This window comes from Marmota monax, unplaced genomic scaffold (genome assembly GCF_021218885.2).
Source record: "Marmota monax isolate L192 unplaced genomic scaffold, Marmota_monax_Labrador192_F-V1.1 WCK01_AAM20220418_F8-fsc00181, whole genome shotgun sequence".
Lineage (NCBI taxonomy): Eukaryota > Metazoa > Chordata > Mammalia > Rodentia > Sciuridae > Marmota > Marmota monax.
Window position 1 is genome coordinate 2,351,409 of NW_026694276.1, and position 21,559 is coordinate 2,372,967.

Genomic DNA, 21,559 nt, shown 5'->3' on the forward strand with positions numbered 1-21,559 from the left:
TTAGAAGGCTTCTCCCCATTTCTTACCCACTGATGGCAGGTTTGGCTATAATCATTGGAATGTGAATATAGAGACAAAAAGCTTTAAGAAATATTGTGTGGGGTTGGGATATAGCTCAATGATAGAGCACCTGCCTGACATCTGTAAGGCCCTAGGTCTGATCCCCAGCACTGCAAAACAAATAATTAAAACCTTAAAACAAAACCCATGACAACAACAACAACAGAACCCCACTGTGTGGTTCCAATATTTCCTCTTTGCCCTCTGCTATGTCCCAGAGCATCCCTTCAGTTTTAGTCCCAGAATGTAGAAAATGCAGAAGTCCAGGCAAACTACAATGGACAATAACATGAATGAGAAATAAATCTTTGCTATAACGCACTGAGATTGCAGAGGAGGATCTTATACTGTTTAAATCAAGCCATTTAATATTTCAGTGCATCAAAAAGGATTTAGGGGCTGGTTTTCATTCTATACTCACATTTCTTCTTTATCCCTCACTCTCTTCTTCCTTTCCACTTTCTAGCACCATCATTAAAAGTTCCTTTAGACCACTACCATATTTCTTCATCTTTATGACTCACAACTAGTTTCTTAATTATAGATCCCCTGCCTTTCTCTACTCTTCAGCTAGTTGACTTTCTATCTAGATATCTTTTAGCCCTCTCCCATTTTCTTGAGTGCTTTCCATCTACTTGCCTTAATGTATATGTGAGAGCATTACTTACCTTAAACCTTCTGAAGGGGAAAGAGATCTTTCTTTGATCCCTTGACTCATTAAATTATATGGACCTCCTAGGTTTAACTTCTAAATGTGTTACATGTTCAATTTTACTTCTTTGAGGCACTATCATATCTGACATTATCAACTGCTCCTCAATAATCTTTTGACTTCTGGGCCTCTTGTCTATGGCCATCTCACCCTAAACATACCTGATCTTGTCTGACTTCTAGGATTCTACTTCTCCTTAAAAACTTTAGGACCAGTCCCCCAACATTTTTTGTCATTAAACTTGGTGGGAGTCTCCTATTATATAGTCCCAACCTAACTAGAGAGAGCCTTCATACTCTTGCTCCTCACAATCCGTATTGTTGCTGCTCCCCTACAATTTTCTGCTTCCATATCTTTGCATTCAGATTCCCATCTTAGAGACTGTTACCTTTTCATTACTACTTTATGAAATTCTATCCATTCTTCAGATGTTTTCCCAATCTCTCTTTCTGTGGCAAACTGTGAGATTCCTCCCCCACAAACATATTCTCCCTTTCAGTAACTATACCCCAATTCATTAGGAGGAACAGCAATATATGTTCAGGCAAGACTACATTTCCATGAACTTAGATATGTGATTAAACTTTGGTTAATTAAATATAAATGAAAACTCTTCCTTCATTCTCCCTTTCATCCTGCTTCCTCAAATGAGAATATAATAATTCTATAGTCGGGCTGGGGATGTGGCTCAAGCGGCAATTCGCTCGCCTGGCATGTGCAGGGTGCTGGGTTCGATCCTCAGCACCACATAAAAGTAAAATAAAGATGTTGTGTCCACTGAAAAATAAATATTAAAAATTCTCTCTCTCTCCTCTCTCTCTATCTTTAAAAAAAAAATAATTCTATAGTCATCTTGGATCATGAGGGCCATGCCTAGGAGACCAGGTTCCTGACAATTCTGTATAGTCAGCATATAAGCTTTATATAGCTTATTTCCCACTTTCTTTAGTATTAGCAAAAACTACATTCTCTTGTTGTTTAAACTAACACATTTTCTTGTTGTTTAGATTTTCTGTTGTATGCAGTTGAACATAATCATAATTGATAGTTTTTTGAAGCTACATAATAATTTGTATCTCTTTTGTAGTATTCAAATGAGGGTAAGTCACATATTTTGCTTATCATTTCATAGCAGACTGCTTTGAATCTAGCAAATTATGTCCACTGAACATGATATTGATAAATGCTCACAGAGGTCTCTGCTTATAGTGCAAAGCACTTAGCAATATTTCATTTATATCTTTATTTCAAACAAACAAAAATCCCATATATTCTGTCATTTCTCCAAAATAGTTAAACTTATTAAGCAAATTCTCTTAAGATTTTTATTAAGGAAGTAAATTAAAAAGACTTTATAAAATCATAACATTTCACAAATACTGGTTGAGTAAAAACATCTCATGAGATTTCTCTGTATACATGCAGATAGGTTATTGCCATAAACTATCAAATTAGTCAGATATCTACATAAATCCCTCCTTCAAATATAGCAATTGCAGAATTTTTAATGAATTGTGGGGCTAAAACTATATTTATCTGCTGTGAAACAAGATGTTCTGGAAACATTTATAATGCTTATGCTACTGCTTATATCCCACAGGATTTTAGGAAACCTATTTTTATTCTATACTAAAATTTACATGTCATATTAAAGAAGTAAGCATAAAGCTAACTTCTCAAAAACAGTTTAATGCTAAGCAGATATCTGAACAGTTTTCAATTTGGATCATGATCTTTGTTGAAAAAAAGCAATTGCTTCAAAGAGAAATCCCTTATCTAGGATCCTTTCTATACCTCAATAATGAACCTCTCAGCTCCAAATAAAATTGAACTAACAATTTCAATTCTGTAAAATGCTAGAATCCAAACACAAAGAACAGAGCACAACAAACCTGAATAATTCATTAGCTGTGTGACTTGTTTAAATAAATTATCCTCTTTGATCTCTGATCTTTAAAATAGTTTCATAAAACTACTGTAAGAATTAAACGATTAAATTTATTAAAACATCCAAGAAAGTACTGGACACACAGTATTATACAAAATTTATTATTATTATCACCTTTACTATTATTCTATTTATTTATTTATTTTGCAGTATTGGGGATTGAACTCAGGACCTCACACATGCTAGAAAAGGGCGCTACCACTGAGCTACATCACCTGTCCTTTTTATTTTGAGATACAGCTTCACTGAGTTGCTCAGACTAGCCTCAAACTTGTGATCCTCCTGCCTCAGCCTCCTGAGTAGATGTGATTATAGATGTATACCAACACACTCAGCTCACCATTACTATTATTAATCAAAAGTTCATTAACTATTCCAAAGGCAAAATGAATAGAAAACCTTTATTGTATAAATTAAAATTTTATTAGAGAACATTTGATTTTGCCAGGTGTGGTGGCACATGCCTATAATTCCAGCAAATGGGGAGGCCGAGTCCCTAAGCTACTCAGAGAAACCCTGTCTCAAAATAAAAAAATAAAAAAAGGGCTGTGGCTCAGTGGTAAAGGTCCTTGGGTTCAATCCCCAGTACCCACCCCCCAAAAAAGCAGCAGCATTTGTTTGAATACCACAATGGCTACAAATGTTTTTCTGGTCTTATCTAACAAAAATTTATGCTTAGAAATCTCTTGATTTCATAATCCAGGAAGGCTGTAATTTGACTTTGTGGCAGATATGAAACTTAAGTCTCCTTTGTTCATTATTAATGTCATATTCCAATTTTTTGCTCATGTTTTTTTCCCTTTATCAAGGGGAGTCCTTATTTATGGATTAGGCACAAAATTCACAAATAATAAATAAAAACATCTTTAGAATATGCTTTATTATTAAGCTCATAAAATCAAATTTATAATCCATTATGAACTTAAAAAAAAGAGAAAGTACCTGAGATTCATGTGGAATGAAGGAAATATTTATTTCTTTACATCTTCTTATTGACTTGGGGGGACAAGATGTCTTAATTTTATTAAAGAGACTATCAGGGCAAACTGAGAAGAAAAAAAATTAAAGCACATAACTCCATCTAACTCTTTATTACTTTTGAATAAATCATCCCAACATTTAAGAATATTTTTATATATAATTAATGGCTTTCACAAAGTAATTTACTGTAAGTGTTCTTTACAGACAAGTATATTCAAGTCAAAAGAACTGTAACAGAAATTCCACTTTCTCCCATTCACACTCACCATAATCTCTACTAGAGATCTGTTAACAGAGCAAACTAAAATTGTTAGAAAGGAAAATTACATCCAAATTCATGACTTAATAAAATTGGCATTTTCAGAACTGCTTATAATTTTACTTTTCCAGGTTGACCAACCAGTAAGTGAAATACAATGCCACACAAACTGTTAATTATTCCTTGAATTAAAGAAACTTTTCTAATGTCCAGAAATTCTAAGATTCTAACTAGTCAGTTCTAAAACTTAGAGGCCATAATTTTACCATTAGATCTAGGTTGCAATATCAATAATAAACTGTTAAGATTGATAAGAGATAAAAATCATTGGCTCTTAATATCTTTTTTAAGATGGGGGTCTTACTATAATGCCCAGGCTGGCCTTGAACTTATGATCCCACTGCCTCAGCCTCCTGAGTAGCTGGAATTACAGGTATGTGCCACCATGCCTGGCTTCCTAATGCCTTTTAATATATGTTTCAGTCTCAAGATCCTTAAGTTTAGGCTAAGGATAGAACCCAGTGGTAGAACAATGCCTAGCATGTATAAGGCCCTGGGTTAGAACTGCATCAACAAGGATGGGGAAAGGAGGGAGGAGGAGAAAGATGGATTCCTTAAGTTAGAAGAAGGTTCACATTCATTAAATTTTATCAACTCCATATCATGAAGTTCTGTATAATAAAGTTACTTAAATAACAAATATTTATGATATGACTTTAAAAAAAAAACTACTACTGGGCAAGGAAAATTATATGCTCCTTAAAGTAAGCAATCTCTAATAGTAGAGACCAAGACGTAACTGAATTCATGGTATTTTTATTTTGAAAATATAGTTATATAACATAACATAAAACGGAAACGTGTCTTTGAACTTCTTATAATACTTTAGCTTCCTTTATTTGAACATAAATGTAACAGACTTTCTCTCTTACTGGGAGAAATGGATGGCTGTTTTTCCCAAAGGTTCTTATTTTTTATAGTGTAATCAAATTCTCAATTGAAACTGATTAATGATAAAAAAAATCACTAGTACCTAAACAGTATAAAAAGCAGACACTTTAAAATTAACAGGATCTTAAACAATGAAGTAATAACTTTTAAAAAGATACTTACAGTCAGTGAAGTATAAATATGCTGCTTTGTATTTGTTCTCTGATTTACTTGAAAAATCTCGTAAGAAACAATCTACAGACTTAAAACAGGTTAGATGTTAATACACATTTTATTAATATTAATTTAAATATGCTAGCTTTTTTTAAAAAAGTATGCTAGCTTTTGAAATAACTAAAATTATTTCAATGATAAAATAAAAGTTTATTGGCTAAAAGTTTAATTTATAAACTGATTTTTACAGATGCGAAGTTCTCTAGCCAGTGACAGCTAATATGCAACAAAGAGTAAGGTAATATGCATGAACAAGGTGCTTTTATTGGCAATGTAGAAGTCTAGGAACTAAGCTTGAAGCAACACAGGAGACAATATTATTGAAAGATAACAGACCAAGGAAATGAAAAGCCAAGGTACTAGAAGTATCATCTACATGGATAATGAAACCACCAAGACTTATGACAAAAGTATTAAAGAACACGATGGTGAGGTAGGAGCTAAAATTGTCATGTGATTAAAATAAAAGCTCAGAGCTTGTTAGATGACTTTGAGGAGGAACAGCAGGTAATATAGGCAGTAGTTATGTGGTTGGTAGTATGTAGTCATTTTAAAAAAGAAAATCATCTGGATGAATTTATTATCTCTCTGTTCCTTTTTCTACTTCTGGAGATCCCAAAAATGTACTTCTGTTAGATCACATGGATCTTTATCTTTTCCTCATGATCTCCCCGACTTTTTTTCTCTTGAAGACATTCCATTTTGATCTTACAGCTCATTAATCCATATTTCAAAAGTGCAACCGACTGTTTAAGAAGTCACATTCTAACTGAAAAATAAATATTAAAAAAAAAAAAAAAAATAAGAAGTCACATTCTAAGGAGCTGGGGTGTGGCTCAGTGATAGAGCACTTGCCTAGCACGTGTGAGGCACTGGGTTTGATTCTCAGCAACACACAGAAAAATAAATAAAATAAAGTCATGGTGTCCATCTACAACTAAAAAAAATATTTTAAAAAAATTTAAAGAAATCACACTCTGAGCTTTAGAAACTATTTAAGGCGCTATACTAGACTCTCTTTATGTAGACTATTTTTTCTGTTTAGATTAGCATTCTCTTCAAGCAGCTAGATTTTGCTAGCTGTGTGTTTTCTTCATTTCACTGAATTTCCTCTCTTTGGTATCTAGACAACTTAGTTGCCAACTTTTCTTTTGTCAACTCAGTTGTGGCTTAGACTTAGTTGTTGAAAAATTCTAAATAGAGACAGTTCCACAACAGAAGGAAGACAAAGAGGTTTCTCATCCCACAGCAAAACCACCAAAGCAAAGTATATAGACCACTAGGGATTTTCTGAGACATTCAATTGACTTTTCCCCTGGAGTTTACAGATCTCTTACAGCAAACTCTTTCTGAAATCTGTCACATTAGGATCCTTGTCTGGGAACTCTTGTGTTGGTCTCCAAGTACTCCCAGTTCATGAGGATGCAAGTCTCATACTATGTTTCTTTACCAGAGCTCCGAAGAACCCCAATGCCTCACATACCCAGAGGTCTATAGAACCCAGCAGGCATTTGTTTCAGGACAAGAGGAGAAACTTCAGTTGGCTGTGGTAGGGAGGGGAGGCACATCCAAGCACCATCTTCTCTGAATCCTTTAATCCTTTATTGAATATACAATCTTATATCCTGATTTTATCATTTAATATTAAAAGTGAATTCCTAGGTCATGAAAAATTCCCACAACCTCATTTTTAATAATTACTCATTCTATGTTTTATTAATTCTAGTAATTTAACTGGTCTTATTTATTCATAGGAACTTTATTTGACCATTTATATGATTATTTTCTTACTATTAATTCTAAAATATAGAGCACCCTTATAAGATTCTTAAGAAAGAATGGCAAATTGTTTTTGAAAAAGGCTATTTCAATTTGTATTTCCACTAACAGTATATGGCAGTTTCTGCTTCATTACTAACAGATAAAATAGCTAAAATGTAACATACATATGTACACAGATATTGTCTGTATGTATACTGTGTGTGTATGAATGTATGAATGAATGAATGGATGAATGGATGGATGGATGGATGGATTGACTGAATGACTGACTGATTTGCTACGTAAAGAATGGTTTGCTTTTTGTAGTACTGGGGATTGATTAAACCCAGAGCCTTGTACTGAGCTACATTCCCAGCATTTTTAAATTTTATTTTGAGATATGGTCTCTGGCTAAGTTGCCCATGCTGGCCTCAAACATGGAATTCTCTTGCCTCAACCTTCTAAAAGTAGCTGAGATTACAGGTGTGTGTGCACCAGTACATCAGAAACAACAGTGGTTTTTAACTTGCATTTTTCTCTAATCATGAATTTTCTTCTGTGGAATTATATCATGGATAAATTATAAACTGCCATTAAAACCTCTTCTGTACCAGTAGTAATATGTAGAGGCTAAATATTGATTATCTGATTTTTTTCCCTATCATCTGCTAGAGTTAGAAGTGAAATGAAATTGGGATCCCCAAATGATGAATATTCTAGGTATAAATGAGTGAGAGGAGGTGTTGGAAAATACATTCTCAGATACTTTCTGAATATAGGAAGGAACTTTATTTGGCTCTAAGTTTGGTTTAAAGTATGAGTTAAATCATATAGTCAGACTGTAAATGGAAAAAGTTATTTTGAAATAAAATACAAAAACACACAGACATATCCTATGCACATATACACATACATACAGTACAGGAAAGTCACAATGATAAATAAAGGATTAATCCAAGATCTATTTCTTTTACCTATATTTCCATTTTCCTCAAAATTATGGATCAATAAAAACTGCATGAACAACAAATTATGCAAAGAAACTCTACCACTTTATACAATTAAATTTTGCTTTCATCTATATATATATATATATATATATATATATATATATATATATATATATGAGAAAGGAAAGCTTTCATTTTTGTTTCCATTGGGAAAAGAACAAATAAAACAACCTTCTAACAGAAGGTTACTAAACAAAATAATTTACGGAAATATTTTTCTAAAGAGGAGTATTTCATTACTTTTAATTTTCTAACAGCAAATCATGACAATACTGAAAAATATACTTTTTAATTTTATATACTAAAGAATATACTTTTCATTTTACATTTTTTATGCTGGGGATTGAACCCAGTACCTTATACATATTAAGAACTCACTGTTCCACTGAGATATACCCAGGGCCCAGGAATCCACTTTTTAAAGACAATATACTCACTTTTGATGTTGGTGTGATAAAATAAAGAGCTTTCATTTGTCTGACAGGTTCACGATTCTTATAAATATTCTCCACAACTAACAACAATAACAAAAAGGTCACTTTATATAAGCAAATATTTATGCATTTGAAACAAATTTTAAATAAATTTTACTGTACTTTCCATTTACAATAATAGAGAAACAGATTTATACACACTTGGTTTATGTTTTTTTTTTCATTTGATAAATTTTAAAAATCATAAAAGTGTGTCTTCCCTGAGTCTAAATCATAGGCTGCACTGCTTTCTCATTGTGAGAAAAAAAGATAAAACAGTGATTTCATAGGTAGGTTTACCAGCATAAGCAAAGAATATGCCATGAAAAAAAAGAAAATGCATTAAAAATTAAAAATATATTTCTTTAAAAATATTCTATTATAATAGCAAATATGATACCAGTTATACTACACTAAAGACTTTACATATATTATTTATGAAACCTTATAACCACATTATGAGTACTTTCCCTCGGTATTGGGGATTAAATTCAATGGTGCTCTTATCACTGAACTACAACCCCATGCCTTTTTAACTTTCTATTTTTTATTTTGAGACAGGATCTTGCTAAGTTGCTCAGACTGTCCTCAAACTTTTAATCCTCCTGCCTCAGCCTCTGGAGTAGCTAGAATAATAGGCATGGGGCACCATACCTGTTTATTTTGAGAGTATTTTAAAATTGAAGACACTAATCTTTTAAAACCACATACTAACATTTATATTTTTTCAACAATAAAACAAAGTGAATGTAACAAATTCTAATTGTCAAATTACTTAAAGCTCTTAAAAAAAAAAAAAAACTAAAAGTATCCTACAAATCAAAAGAACCATATTTCAAGACTTGTGTTGGCAAAGGACTATTAAGAATCAACATATGTGACATGCAATGAAGGCTACTGTTGGACTTTATTTTCCCCCAGTAGTGGAGATTGAATTTGGGGTTTTGTGCATGCTAGACAAGTGCTTTACCACTGAGCTACAACCCTACACACCCTGGACTTCTCTCTTAAATATGGTGATTTCATTTTCTCAAATTAAATTTCATTTTCTTAAATTAATATTACTAATGTACAATTTGTTATTAGATATCAAATAAAATTTCTAAAGAAAATTTCAAATACTTTAGGTAGGAAATTGTAATTTTTATACAATTCCAACAACCATGATTTTTACTTTTAAAAGATTAAGGTTCAGGGGGGTTGGGGTGAATTTTGCTAGTTGAGCACATACTAATTATTAGCATGCCTGAGGTTCTGGGTTCCATCCCCACAGTTCCCCCCAAAATGATTAAGATTCAATGTAAATTTACTTCTAGTAGTTAATACTCAAAATGAAGTATCTAACAATCATCCTGTGCTGTACATACTATTATAATTTGGTGAATAATGTACAGGTACAACATTGCAAAAATGAAATATCTGTTTAACAAGAGCAGAAAAGTATTACTTCTCCAATTCACTGAAAGTGTATATCTATTAAATGATAAAGAAAGGTCTTGGGGGGCGGGTGTTGGGGTTGTGGCTCAGTGATACAGAGCTTGCCTGGCACATGTGAGGCCCTGGGTTCGATCCTCAGTTCCACATAAAAATAAATAAAAAATAAAGATATTGTGTCCAACTGCAACTAAAAAATATTTAAAAAAAAAAGAAAGGTCTTCAATAATGCAAAAGTCTAATTCTAAATCTATTTTTTAAGGTTTTTATTTGACTTTATCTGCACTGAAGTAAAATTTTTTCATATATATATATATATATATATATTTTTATATATATATATTTTTTCATATATATATATATATATATATTTATTTTAGTTGTTGATGGACACAATACCTTTATTTTGTTTAGTTTTTTTTTTTTTTTTTTTTAATGTGGTGCTGGGGATCGAACCCAGTGCCTCACGCATGCTAGGCAAGTGCTCTACCACTGAGCCACAGCCTGAGCCTCTTCCCTCGTTGATTTTTAAAGAATAACAAGACCCATGCTGGGCACAGTGGCACATGCCTGTAATCTCAGCTGCTTGGGAGGCTGAGGCAGGAGGATTCTGAGTTCAAACCCAGCCTTGGCAAAAGCAAGGTGCTAAAAACTCAGTAGGACTCTGTCTCTAAATAAAATACAAAATAGGGCTGGGAATGTGGCTCAGTGGTTGAGTATCCTAGAGTTCAATCCCCTGTACCATAAATAAATAAATAAACAGATAAATAACAAGACACTACTGAACATTTTCAAAATGACCTGCATGACAAAATAAAGTCTGACCAGTGAATATGCCAATGCCAAGTCTCATATAAAGGTTTTTAGAAGGGCTAATATAAAATTTGAAAGGACCATAAGTTTAAACTAATAGATAATGACTGTGATTAAACCTACATGACTCTGGAAGATATTGAGAACATTCCATTGCACTGTGCTCTAAGATATAGTCCCAGGAGGAGGAGGAGGAGGAGGAGAAGGAGAAAAGGAGGGAGGGAGGGAGGGAAGGAAGGAAGGAAGGAGGGAGGGAAGGAAGGAAGGAAGGAAGGAAGGAAGGAAGGAAGGAAGGAAGGAAGGAAGGAAGGAAGGAAAAGAAAAGAAAAGCTGTAGTCAAATAAGCTTAAAAAAGGAATACTAATATTTTACCCAGGGGATCTATATATGTGTTGGTCTACAAGACCAGGCCACAGTAAGAAAAACAATGGTCTACAGAAAAAGGTAATTAAAAACTCTTTATAGTGCTCTACAGTTTCATTGTGCTTTCACACATTTATAAAATGGTGCTCATCCTAGTTTCAGACCAAAATATCCTCTGGGAACTTGAAAAACTTACATAGCCTTAATCAACAATTTACTTTTTTAATAGTAAAAGAAATTAAAGCTTTAATCTAATTTCTAGTTTACAACTTTTTCCATAAAGATCATAAATTGAATATATAATATAATCAATGATAAAGATTAATTTATATGTGACTATCAACACACAAATATTAGCTGGATGTGGTGGCATATACCTGTAATCCCATCTACTCTGGAGGCTAAGGTAGAAGGATTGCAAATTTGAGGTCAGTCTGGACAATTTAGCAAGATCCTAACTCAAAATAAAAAAGGGCTGGGATTGTAGCTCAGTAGTAGAGTGTCTATAGATTCAATCCCTAATGCCCCCAAACCAAACCAAAAACCAAACAAAAAAGCCCATAAATATTTTATGGTCAGGCTTTCTAAAAAATATTGAGTATATACTTAGGAGCAAAATATAAAAGAACTGTATTTGACTTTGAGTCTGTTTCTTCATTGCAGATGGGGGTATTTAATCTCTCTCTACAGGGGAATTATGAAGATCAAACTTATAAATAAATGAGTTAATGGACGATGAGTTAAAAATAACATGATCATGAATGTTATAAGATGTTGGTACTTCCTCCAGAAGGTAATACAGATTAATACAACATAACTTCGAATCAACATTATGTATTTTAAAATATGCACAAAGGTTGATTTTATGACATCTTAATAGTCATTGAAAAAGAATACAAATAAATGACAAGGGCAGGAGGTGTCGCTCAGTGGTAGAGTGCTTACCTAGCACATGTGAAGCTCTGGGTTCAATACCCAGCACTACAAAACAAAACACTAAAAACAAAAACCCCAGAAACATTAATGAAACCACTGAGGTAAACCTAGTGTAGCAATAAACTAAACTACTAAATATGTAAGAGGAAAAAAAATTAAAGAACCACCTCAACAAAGTAATTGACTTAAGTCTTGGTCAGGGCACTTAATTATATGTCTCCAAGGTAAAAATTTAGAGAGGTTATTTATTGGTAGAGTCATAATGAAACATAATGTCCTCAAAAATAAAATTACAATAATTTTTTTATAGTGCTGAGGATTGAACCCAGGGCCTCACTCACACATGCAAAGCACATGAGCTACCAGAGCTATAACCCTAGCACTCAAATTTCTTTCTTTCTTCTTTTTTTCTTTTTTTGGTGGTATTGGGAATTTAAATCCAGAGGTGCTCTACTACTGAGCTACAACTGCACTTCCCTTTAATATATATACACATATATATGTATATATATATTTTTTAGTTGTTGATGGATCTTTATTTTATTTATTTATACATGGTGCTGAGAATTGAATCCAGTGCTTCAAACATGCTAGGCAAGTGCTCTACCACTGAGCCACAACCCCAACCCTTTCTGGCCCCTTTTTAAATTTTCTTTTGAGACAGGGACTCACTAAATTGCCAAGGCTAGTTTCATATTTGTAATCCTCTGCCTCAGACTCTGAAATTACTGGAATTACAGGTATGCCCACTGTGTCAGGCTCCCAGCACTAAAATTTCTCAATACTTCAGACCTTCCCAATCAGTATAAGAAAGCATTCATAAGAAAAATTTGTAACACTTACCAGTTATACTTTCTTCTAGAAGATCTGTCATTTTGCAACATGATGCCAAAAGCCTAGTGGTAAATTCATCTAAAAGCATTATCTTAAAAGAAATACAAATTAATATATTATAAGTATCTGAACACCAAAAATTCACAAAAGACAGAATTTTGGCCCTTAACTCTACTCAGATTTATAGATCATTTATAACATAAAATTAAAATATCAGGACAGTTAGCAAAATGATCTCAACTCATGTTTTAACTTACATGATCTGAAAATTAATTTTATCACTAGACATACACACAGTATTATATATAAGCACAGGAATAGAAATATTTCTATTTTGATGCAGGAGCTTGTTCATTTTAAATGTCTTATATTTAACATAAGATTTTCTTCAAATCACGAATCATCACTTACTGAAATATGACACTTAGTTCACTTAAATATTTACAAGTAGCACTTGAGTTACTACCATCCTTATTTTATAGACAAGAAAACAAGAGGCAGAAACAACCATTACGATGTGAAGTTAGGATTTGAAGGCAAACAGTGTAAGTCCAGATCCTATTTCCTTACAGAAGTATCCTAAGTACAACATACTGAAGTCCTCAATATAAGAGCAAAGTATACAATTTTACCTTCCATTCACCTTCTTTCTTGCAGTCATCAAACACTGTTGCTTTTATCTCTGTTTAAAAAAGGGGGGGGATTATTTAGGAATCTAAATCAACAGTTTGTAAAAATAATAATAGCAACTACTCAAGAGGTCCAAAATGACTTGGAAAATTCCAATTTGAAAATAAGAAAAACTACATTAAAAGCATACATATTTGTTGTACCCTAAGTAAAAAATCCAATATATTTAATACCTAACATATAAGTACATTTCAACTATATTTTTAAACTGAGATAACAATTATAAAAAGGGCTAATATTTTTAAGTATATAAACATATAAGTACATGAAAATATTTCTGAAAATTTTATCTAATTTGGTTTTTTCTGTTCTACTTAAATCTTAAGTAAATAAGATGAAAACAAAAAAATCCATAGGACAATCCTAAACTAATTTATAATTTATCCTAAAATAATTTACTCATAAATTATATTCAACAATTGAATCTGCATAAACATTTTTCATCCTGACTGACATTATGTTTTGCATCCCTCCCTCCCTCCCCTTCTCTTCCCGCCCATATATAATTAAATTAGGATAAAAACTTTGCCTTGATTTATCAAGAAATATTATATGATCTTTTAAATAATTTTCAAAATTAAATATTTTATAAACTAGTTCATGGATTTACAAAATCCCTTACATAATAAAGAATACATGTAGGTAATACATACAAATTCTATTTTATAATAAGACAATCTCCTATATTTAATGTTTTTATTGATAGTCAATTAAATTTGAAAACTGTAGTAATATTGTACCTAATGCATAAAATATAACTAAAATGTAAATTATGGTAAGTCTTCTGTCTTTCACTAATTCTTATAAATGAGATAGTTATACAATTCATTTAAATTTTTCTATTTCATAATTTAAAATTGTTTTAAGCTAATCCTTTTGGAAAATTTACCATCAAGTTCTTCATACCATGTTAAAAAACAATAGCTTCTGTAACGGATGGGATATAACTAATAAGGGTTACTATGGTATAATTTTTAAGAATTAGGTCTTTGTTCCTAATTCCTGGCATAGAGCCTCTAGAGTGCTTGAAATCTACTGAGTGAAAGAGGATCTATGCTATATTAATGACATGACTCTTGGCTAAAGGGCTCCTAGATAGCTTTGAGACTCAGGTTGGTCACAGAAAAGACCAAGACATGACCTCCATGGAGGAGAGAGGGGCAGGAGATTGAATTAAATCACCAATGACTTGATTTAATCAACTGGGCCTACATAAGGAAATCTCCATTAGGAAAAAAAAAATTTAAAGGAAGACCTTGGAGAGCTTCAATCGAATGTTTATCTACATACAAGAACAGTGGTGTACCCCAACTATGCTCCAGACCCTTCTGGATCTCACCCTTATATATTTCTGTATCTGGCTATTTTATTTGTATCCTTTATAATACACTGATAATAGGAAGTAAAGTGTTTTCTAAAGTTTTGTGAGTCATTCCAGTAAATTATTGAACCTGAAAGGGAAGAGGGATTGTGGAAACCTCTGATTTGTACCCAATCCAGGAAGAAGCATGGATAACCTGAGGACCTAGTATTTGCTAACAGTATCTGAAGTGAGAGCAGTCTTGTGGGACTGAACCCTTAAACCTACAGTCTGACATAGTTAAGTAATACTAGGTAGAGTCAGAATTAAACTGAATAGCAGGATACCCTACTGGTGTTCACAAGTTAAAGAATTAATATAGGGCAGGGTATCATATTTGGTGTCAGAAGTATTGTAAATAAAAAGTTTAATTACTATTAAGAATTGTGAAGTGGAAGGCTTTACTGTGACTGAGAAACTGCTGAGAAAAATTAGGTAACACAATTATATATTGCTTGCTAGGAGGATTATAACGTTATCTGAGAAGAATTATAGTAAAAAAAACAGAAATATTTAACTATAATTTAATCCAAAGCACCAGTTTCTAATACCCTATAGGCAAATAAACAAAGGATTTTCTCAGTTAGAGCTCAGATACTGAAATATTATGCCACTTCCCTTTCTAAATTAGCTTCCTTCCTGATACCTCAAATAAGCTCAAATTGAAGACATTTTGTTTATTCTTAGCAGATTTTCTTGTTGTCTTTCTCTTAAGAAATGAAAATGGAATTAATGACAGAGCAGATTGGAGAAGGGGTAACCTGATAGTTTTACAACTGAATTCTACAAAACATTTAAGAAAGAATTAATACCAATTCTTTCTAAACTGTTCCAAAACACTGAAATAGAAGATACTCTTTTTATGAGGCAAGCATTATAGCAAAACCAGACAAAGACAGAATTAAAAAAAGAAAACTACAGACCCATATTCCCAAGAGTACAGATACAAAAATTCTCAACAACAACAACAAAACAAACAAACAAAAACTAGCAAACCAAATTCAATAACATATCAAAACTATCATATATCATGATCAGGTGGGATTCATCCCAGGCATGCAAGGACAGTTCAACATACACAAATCAAAAACCATGATACAACACATTAACAGAATGAATGACAAAACTCTTATGATCATTTCAATAGATGCATAAAAAGGATTTAAAAAGGTTCAACAAGTTGGGCATGGTGCTACATGCCTATAACCTGTGACTTGGGAGGCTGAGACAGGAGGGTCGCAAGTTTGAAGCCAGCCTAGCTAGACAACTTGGCGAGATCCTGTCTCAAAAAATAGAAAGGGCTGGGGATGCAGCTCAGTGGTAGAGTGCCTTTGGATTCAATTCTCAATACCACCAAAACCAAATGAACAAACAACAACAAAAAGAATTAACATCCCTTCATAAGGGCCTAGAGTTGTGGCTCAGTGGCAGAGCACTTACCTGGCACATGTCAGGCACTGGGTTCGATCCTCAGCACCACATAAAAACAAATAAATAAAGGTATTGTGACCATCTACAATTTTAAATTTTTTTTTTAAAAATCCCTTCATGATAAAACTCAACAAATTAGGTGTAGAAAAAACAATCCTCAAAATAATAAGTGCTATATAAAAAAAAATCCATGGCCAAATGGGGAAAACCTGAAAGCAATTCCTTTAAAATCAGGAACACGGAAGGGCTTTCCACTTTCACCACTCTGATTTAATATATAATATTGGAAGTCTTAGCAACGGCAATTAGGCAAAAGACAGAAATAGCATCTTTTGAAAGAAATTAAGATAAATTATCCATGTTTGAGGATGACATGATCCTACACATAGAAAACCATAAATTACTCCATCAGAAAACTGTTAGAACTTACAAATAAATTCAGTGAAGTAGCAGAATAAAAAAACCAACATAAAAAAGTAGTATATCTATACACAGATAATGAACTTACAGAAAAAGAAATTAAGAAAGCAATCCCATTCACAATACTACAAATTTAGGAAGTGAAAACACTGGTAAAAGAAAGTAAGATGATACACACACAAAAAAATGGGAAGATAGCCTATGTTCATAAATCAGAAGAATCAATATTGTTAAAATAACCACACTATCCAAAGTGATCAATAGAGTCAATGTTAATTCCCATCAAAATCCCAATGACTTTCTTGACAGAAATAGAAAAACCAATCCTAAAATTCATTTGGAATCACAAATGACCCAGAATAGCCAGAGATCCTGAAAACACACACACACACACACACACACACACACACATCACACAAGGCTGGAAGCATCACAGCACCAGACTTCAAAATATACTACAAAGCTCTAGTTACTAAAAAAAGTATGGTACTGTATAAAAAACAGATACATAGACCAATGGAACAGAACAGAGAAGCCAGAAATCAATCCACACTCATACAGCGGATTGGTTTTTAACAAAGACACTAAGAACATAGAGTAGAGAAAGGACAGTCTCTTCAATTAATAATGCTGGCAAAACTGGATAGACATCTGCAGAATGAAAATAGATATCTTTCTCTGATATCTATTTTCATACACAAAAATATGTATCAAAATCCTAAATCTTAAACCTAAAACTATGAAATTACTGTATAAAAACATACCAGAATCACTTCAAGACAATGGTATAGGCAATGATTTTTTTCACATAGGACCCTAGAATCACAGGCAACAACAACAACAAAAGACAGGCTTACCTTAAATTAAGAAGCTTTTGTATATCAAAGGAAGTGACAAGATTAAGTGACAACCTACATACAGAAAGGGAGATAATATTTGCAAAAGATACGCCTGATAAGGGACTGAAAACCAAAACATGGTAAGAAACTAAAAAAGATGAACACCAAAAACAGTCCAAATAAAAAAATGGGCTAAAAAACTAAACAGACACTTCTCAAAAGAAGTCATAAACATCCAACAAATATATAAAAATGCTCAACTTCACTATTCAGCAGAAAAATGCAAATCAAAAATCACAGTAAGGTGTCCTCTCATTCCAGTTAGAATGGCTATCATCAAAAAGACAAGAAATAATGAATGCTGAGGATGTTGGGAAAAGTGAACATTTACACACTTGGTAGCAATACAAATTAGTACAGCTATTATGGAAAACAGTATGGAGATTCTCAAAAAAATTAAAAGTACAACTATTATATGGTTCAGCAATTCTGCTCCTGGGTATATACCCAAATCTTAATACCAAAAAATGAAATCTTAATACCAAAAAGATACTTGGGACCCATGTTCCCTGCAACATTATTTATAAATAACTAAAATATGGCATCAACCTAAATGCCCCTCACAGGATGAGTATATTTACCACTTGGTCATAAAAGAGAATGAAATTCTGTTATTTGTAGCAACATGGATTGAACTGGAGAACATTTTTTGGGTAAAATAAGCCAGACACAGAAAGACAAACACCACAAGTTCTCACTTATTTATAGAAATTGTTACGGTTTGGATATAAGGTATCCCTCCAAAGCTCCCATGTTAATGCAGGAAATCAGAAATTAAATGATTATGAGAACTATAACCTAATCATTGGATTAATCTATTTGATGGATTAGTAATTTGAAAGGATTAACTGCATTGTAACTACAGGCAAATGAGGTGTTGGCTGGAAGAGCTGGATCACTGGAGGTGTGCCTTTGGGGATTTCATCTTGTCCCCTTGGCTTCTCCTCTCTCTCTCTACTTCCCAGCCACCATGAGATGAGTAACTTTCTTCCAGTGCTGCCCTTCTGCCATAGTGTTCTGCCTCACTTCAGGCCCAAAGTGCTGGAGTTAGTTGACCATGGACTGAACCTCTGAAACCCTTGAGCCAAAATAAACGTTTCCTCTTCTTGAGTTGGTCTTGTTGGGTAATTTGGTCACAGTGATGCAAAGCTAACTAAAACAGAAACCAGTAAGCCAATATGGTAAAGTATGGAACAGAATAGTGGTAACTGGTGATAGGAAAATGTAACGGTTAGGGGTATAGAAGAAAATAAGACACCTTTGAAACTAGAAAGGGTACAGGATAAGGAGGTTTGAGGGTAGAAGGCAAGTAGACATGATCAATGCACAATGTATGCATGTATGGAAATATCACAGTGAATACCATTAACCTGTATAAATAACATATATTAATAATTATAGATTTTATTTAAAAAAGAGGTCCCTGAACAGAAGTCATCTCTACAATATTTGAAATTTTATACCTACACCATTCTAGATAATAGAAACTAGCCATATGAGGCTTTCAAGCACTTGGAGTGTGGCTAGTCTGCACTGTGATGTCCTGCAAACAAAATACATATGAGGGGGCTGGAGTGTAGTGAAGTACCAGAGCACATGCTTAGCATGTATGAGGCTCTGGGTTTGAACCCCAAAACAAAAAAAAAGGGGTGGGGGACTTTGAAGAAAAAGAAAGGAATATTAAATATTCTGTGAATTTTTAAATTACATGTTTAAATTATAACACTTTGAATATATCAAGTTAAACTAAATATTGATTATTAAATTAATTTCACCTGGGCTGCGGTTGTGGCTCAGTGGTAGAGTGCATGTCTAGCATGTGTGAGGTCCTGGGTTAGATCCTCAGCACCACATAAAAATAAATAAAGATACTGTGATTCATCTACAACTAAAAAATATACATAAAAAATTTTTTTAATTCGGACTTACAGTGTTTTCTCAAGCGGTTTTCTCATAACACTTTTATCTTTGCTCTGCCTACTCTATCTACTCTTCCTCAAAGATAAATATCACCAAAGTTAGTCATCTATCAGATTATCAGATCAATCCTTCAGTTTCCAATCATCTTATAGTTCATTTCTCCTAGACTTCATTCAATTATACAATACAGGTTTAAGCACTTTAATGCAGGTTTAATGCCTCCTAAAAACTGCTCTAGACTTCATTTCTATAAGTCTGTTGTTTTCTTATTCTTTGACTATTTCCTCCTTCCCCCACAATCAATAATTAGGCAGTACTGATTGTTCTTTCTGGTATTTGACCATTATGTTTTACTGCCACTGGCACCAGCAATACCTTAATTCTTATCACTCACTGAACTACTGCAACAGACCCCTATCTAGATTTCCTGCTTTCCACCTCCAACCCCTTTACCTTTCCAATTCATTTTTTCACACTGCTGTCAATTACCTTCCCGAAACTCAACTCCTTGTTTAGATTACTATATATCTCAAGTCTCAAATGTTCACTCTTGCCTACAGAATAAAAAAAATCTATTATTCAATATTCTCCATGAACTGCTTCTACCTAATCTCTATATTGATCTTCCACTAGTCCAAATACTACCCAAATAATTACCTATCAATACCAACTATCCTATCTTTGCTCATTTTGTTTTTCTGAAGCACAAAAGGAAATACATTTAAAACTGTAAAGTGCTGGGGCTGTAGCTCAGTGGCAAAGCACTTGCCCAGCATGCGTGAGGCACTGGGTTCAATCCTCATCACCACATAAAAATTAACAAATGAAATAAAGGTATTTTGTCCATCTACAACTACAAAAAAAATTATTAAAAAAAAAAACAAAGAAGTGAAAACACTGAAAGGAGAAATAAGAGAACTACTATAGTACATAACAATATGAGCAAAGCTGAAAGTATATTTGCACAACTATCTTAAATCACAGAGAAATTGTTAATAAACCTGATAATAATACAATAGAAACTGATTTGCCTGGAAAATAGAAAATAATCTATGAATATCAGTTTTAAAAGAAATTTAAAAGTCAGAAAATATGAAAATCATAATCAAGAAAATGAGTGGAAAAAATTACCACTACCAGAAGATAATTTCAATATTGACCTGGAAAAGTTACCTTATTCTCTTTTATCTACCCTACCTTCCCTAAATAAATGACTCCCACCATATGCTGTAGCCTAAATCCTGATCTCTTCATTCAGCTCCCTTTTCTGTAAATGTATATTTACTTATCTCCAACTGCTACTGGACACTTTGACTTGCACTGAAAATTCACTATGTTCTAATTCTAAACTATTTTTTCCCTTCAAGCCTGTTCCTTTTTTCCCCCTCATTGATAAACAGGAACAACACTGTCTAGTCTAGACTGGAATTTTCGTCTAGGATGACTCTCCCTTAGATTATATCTTATTGAGTCTACTGTTTAAGTTTCTCCTTTCCTCATTCATCTTCTCCTTACCTCCCTTGTGACAGTTCAGCCTTCTATTCTAGACCAATCCAATGACTATGTAGTCTCTTTGCCTCCCATTCCCCATTTCTCTTTCAAATAAATGCCCCCTTCCCTCTAACCTCTGAGTTTAATAACCAAATTATTACAAAAAGTGAATCAACATAACTCACTTTCTTTATTTCACTAAACTTACATCTTGGATAACCTCCATGTAGAGTATGAACATACAATAACTCCTTTAACAGTTATAAAATATTCCTTAATACAGAATTTATTCATCTACAGATTGTCATTCTGTTTCCAATTTTGCCACCGTGCTGCAATAAGGATCCTTAAACATATATCTGTATCATTACTTTTTTTTCTCATAAAACAACCATTTAAAAAATGTTATTTATTTATTTACACTTGACATAGGGGATGGAAAAAGAGGTGCTTTTAACCACTAAGTTACATCCCTATCCCTTTTAATATTTTACTTTGAGACAGGGTCTCCCTAAATTGCTGGGATTTGAGATCCTGTTTTAGCCTCCCAAGTCACTGGCAAAACAGGCATGCACACTGCACCTGGCCTATTTTCTTTTA

At 33.1% G+C, this 21,559-nt stretch overlaps 1 protein-coding gene across 1 annotated transcript in view; it reads right to left on the minus strand.

Annotated features, from left to right (window-relative positions):
• The window catches only part of Stxbp3 (syntaxin binding protein 3), a 68,609-nt gene that overhangs the window by 40,016 nt on the left and 7,034 nt on the right, over window positions 1-21,559 (minus strand). Inside the window, exons 2-6 of the mRNA XM_046467162.2 lie at window positions 13,381-13,430; window positions 12,758-12,839; window positions 8,333-8,409; window positions 5,074-5,152; window positions 3,663-3,766 (exon numbers count right to left, since the gene is read on the minus strand). Of these exons, the coding sequence (XP_046323118.1) occupies window positions 3,663-3,766; window positions 5,074-5,152; window positions 8,333-8,409; window positions 12,758-12,839; window positions 13,381-13,430 (392 nt within the window). The remainder of the gene's footprint in view (window positions 1-3,662; window positions 3,767-5,073; window positions 5,153-8,332; window positions 8,410-12,757; window positions 12,840-13,380; window positions 13,431-21,559) is intronic.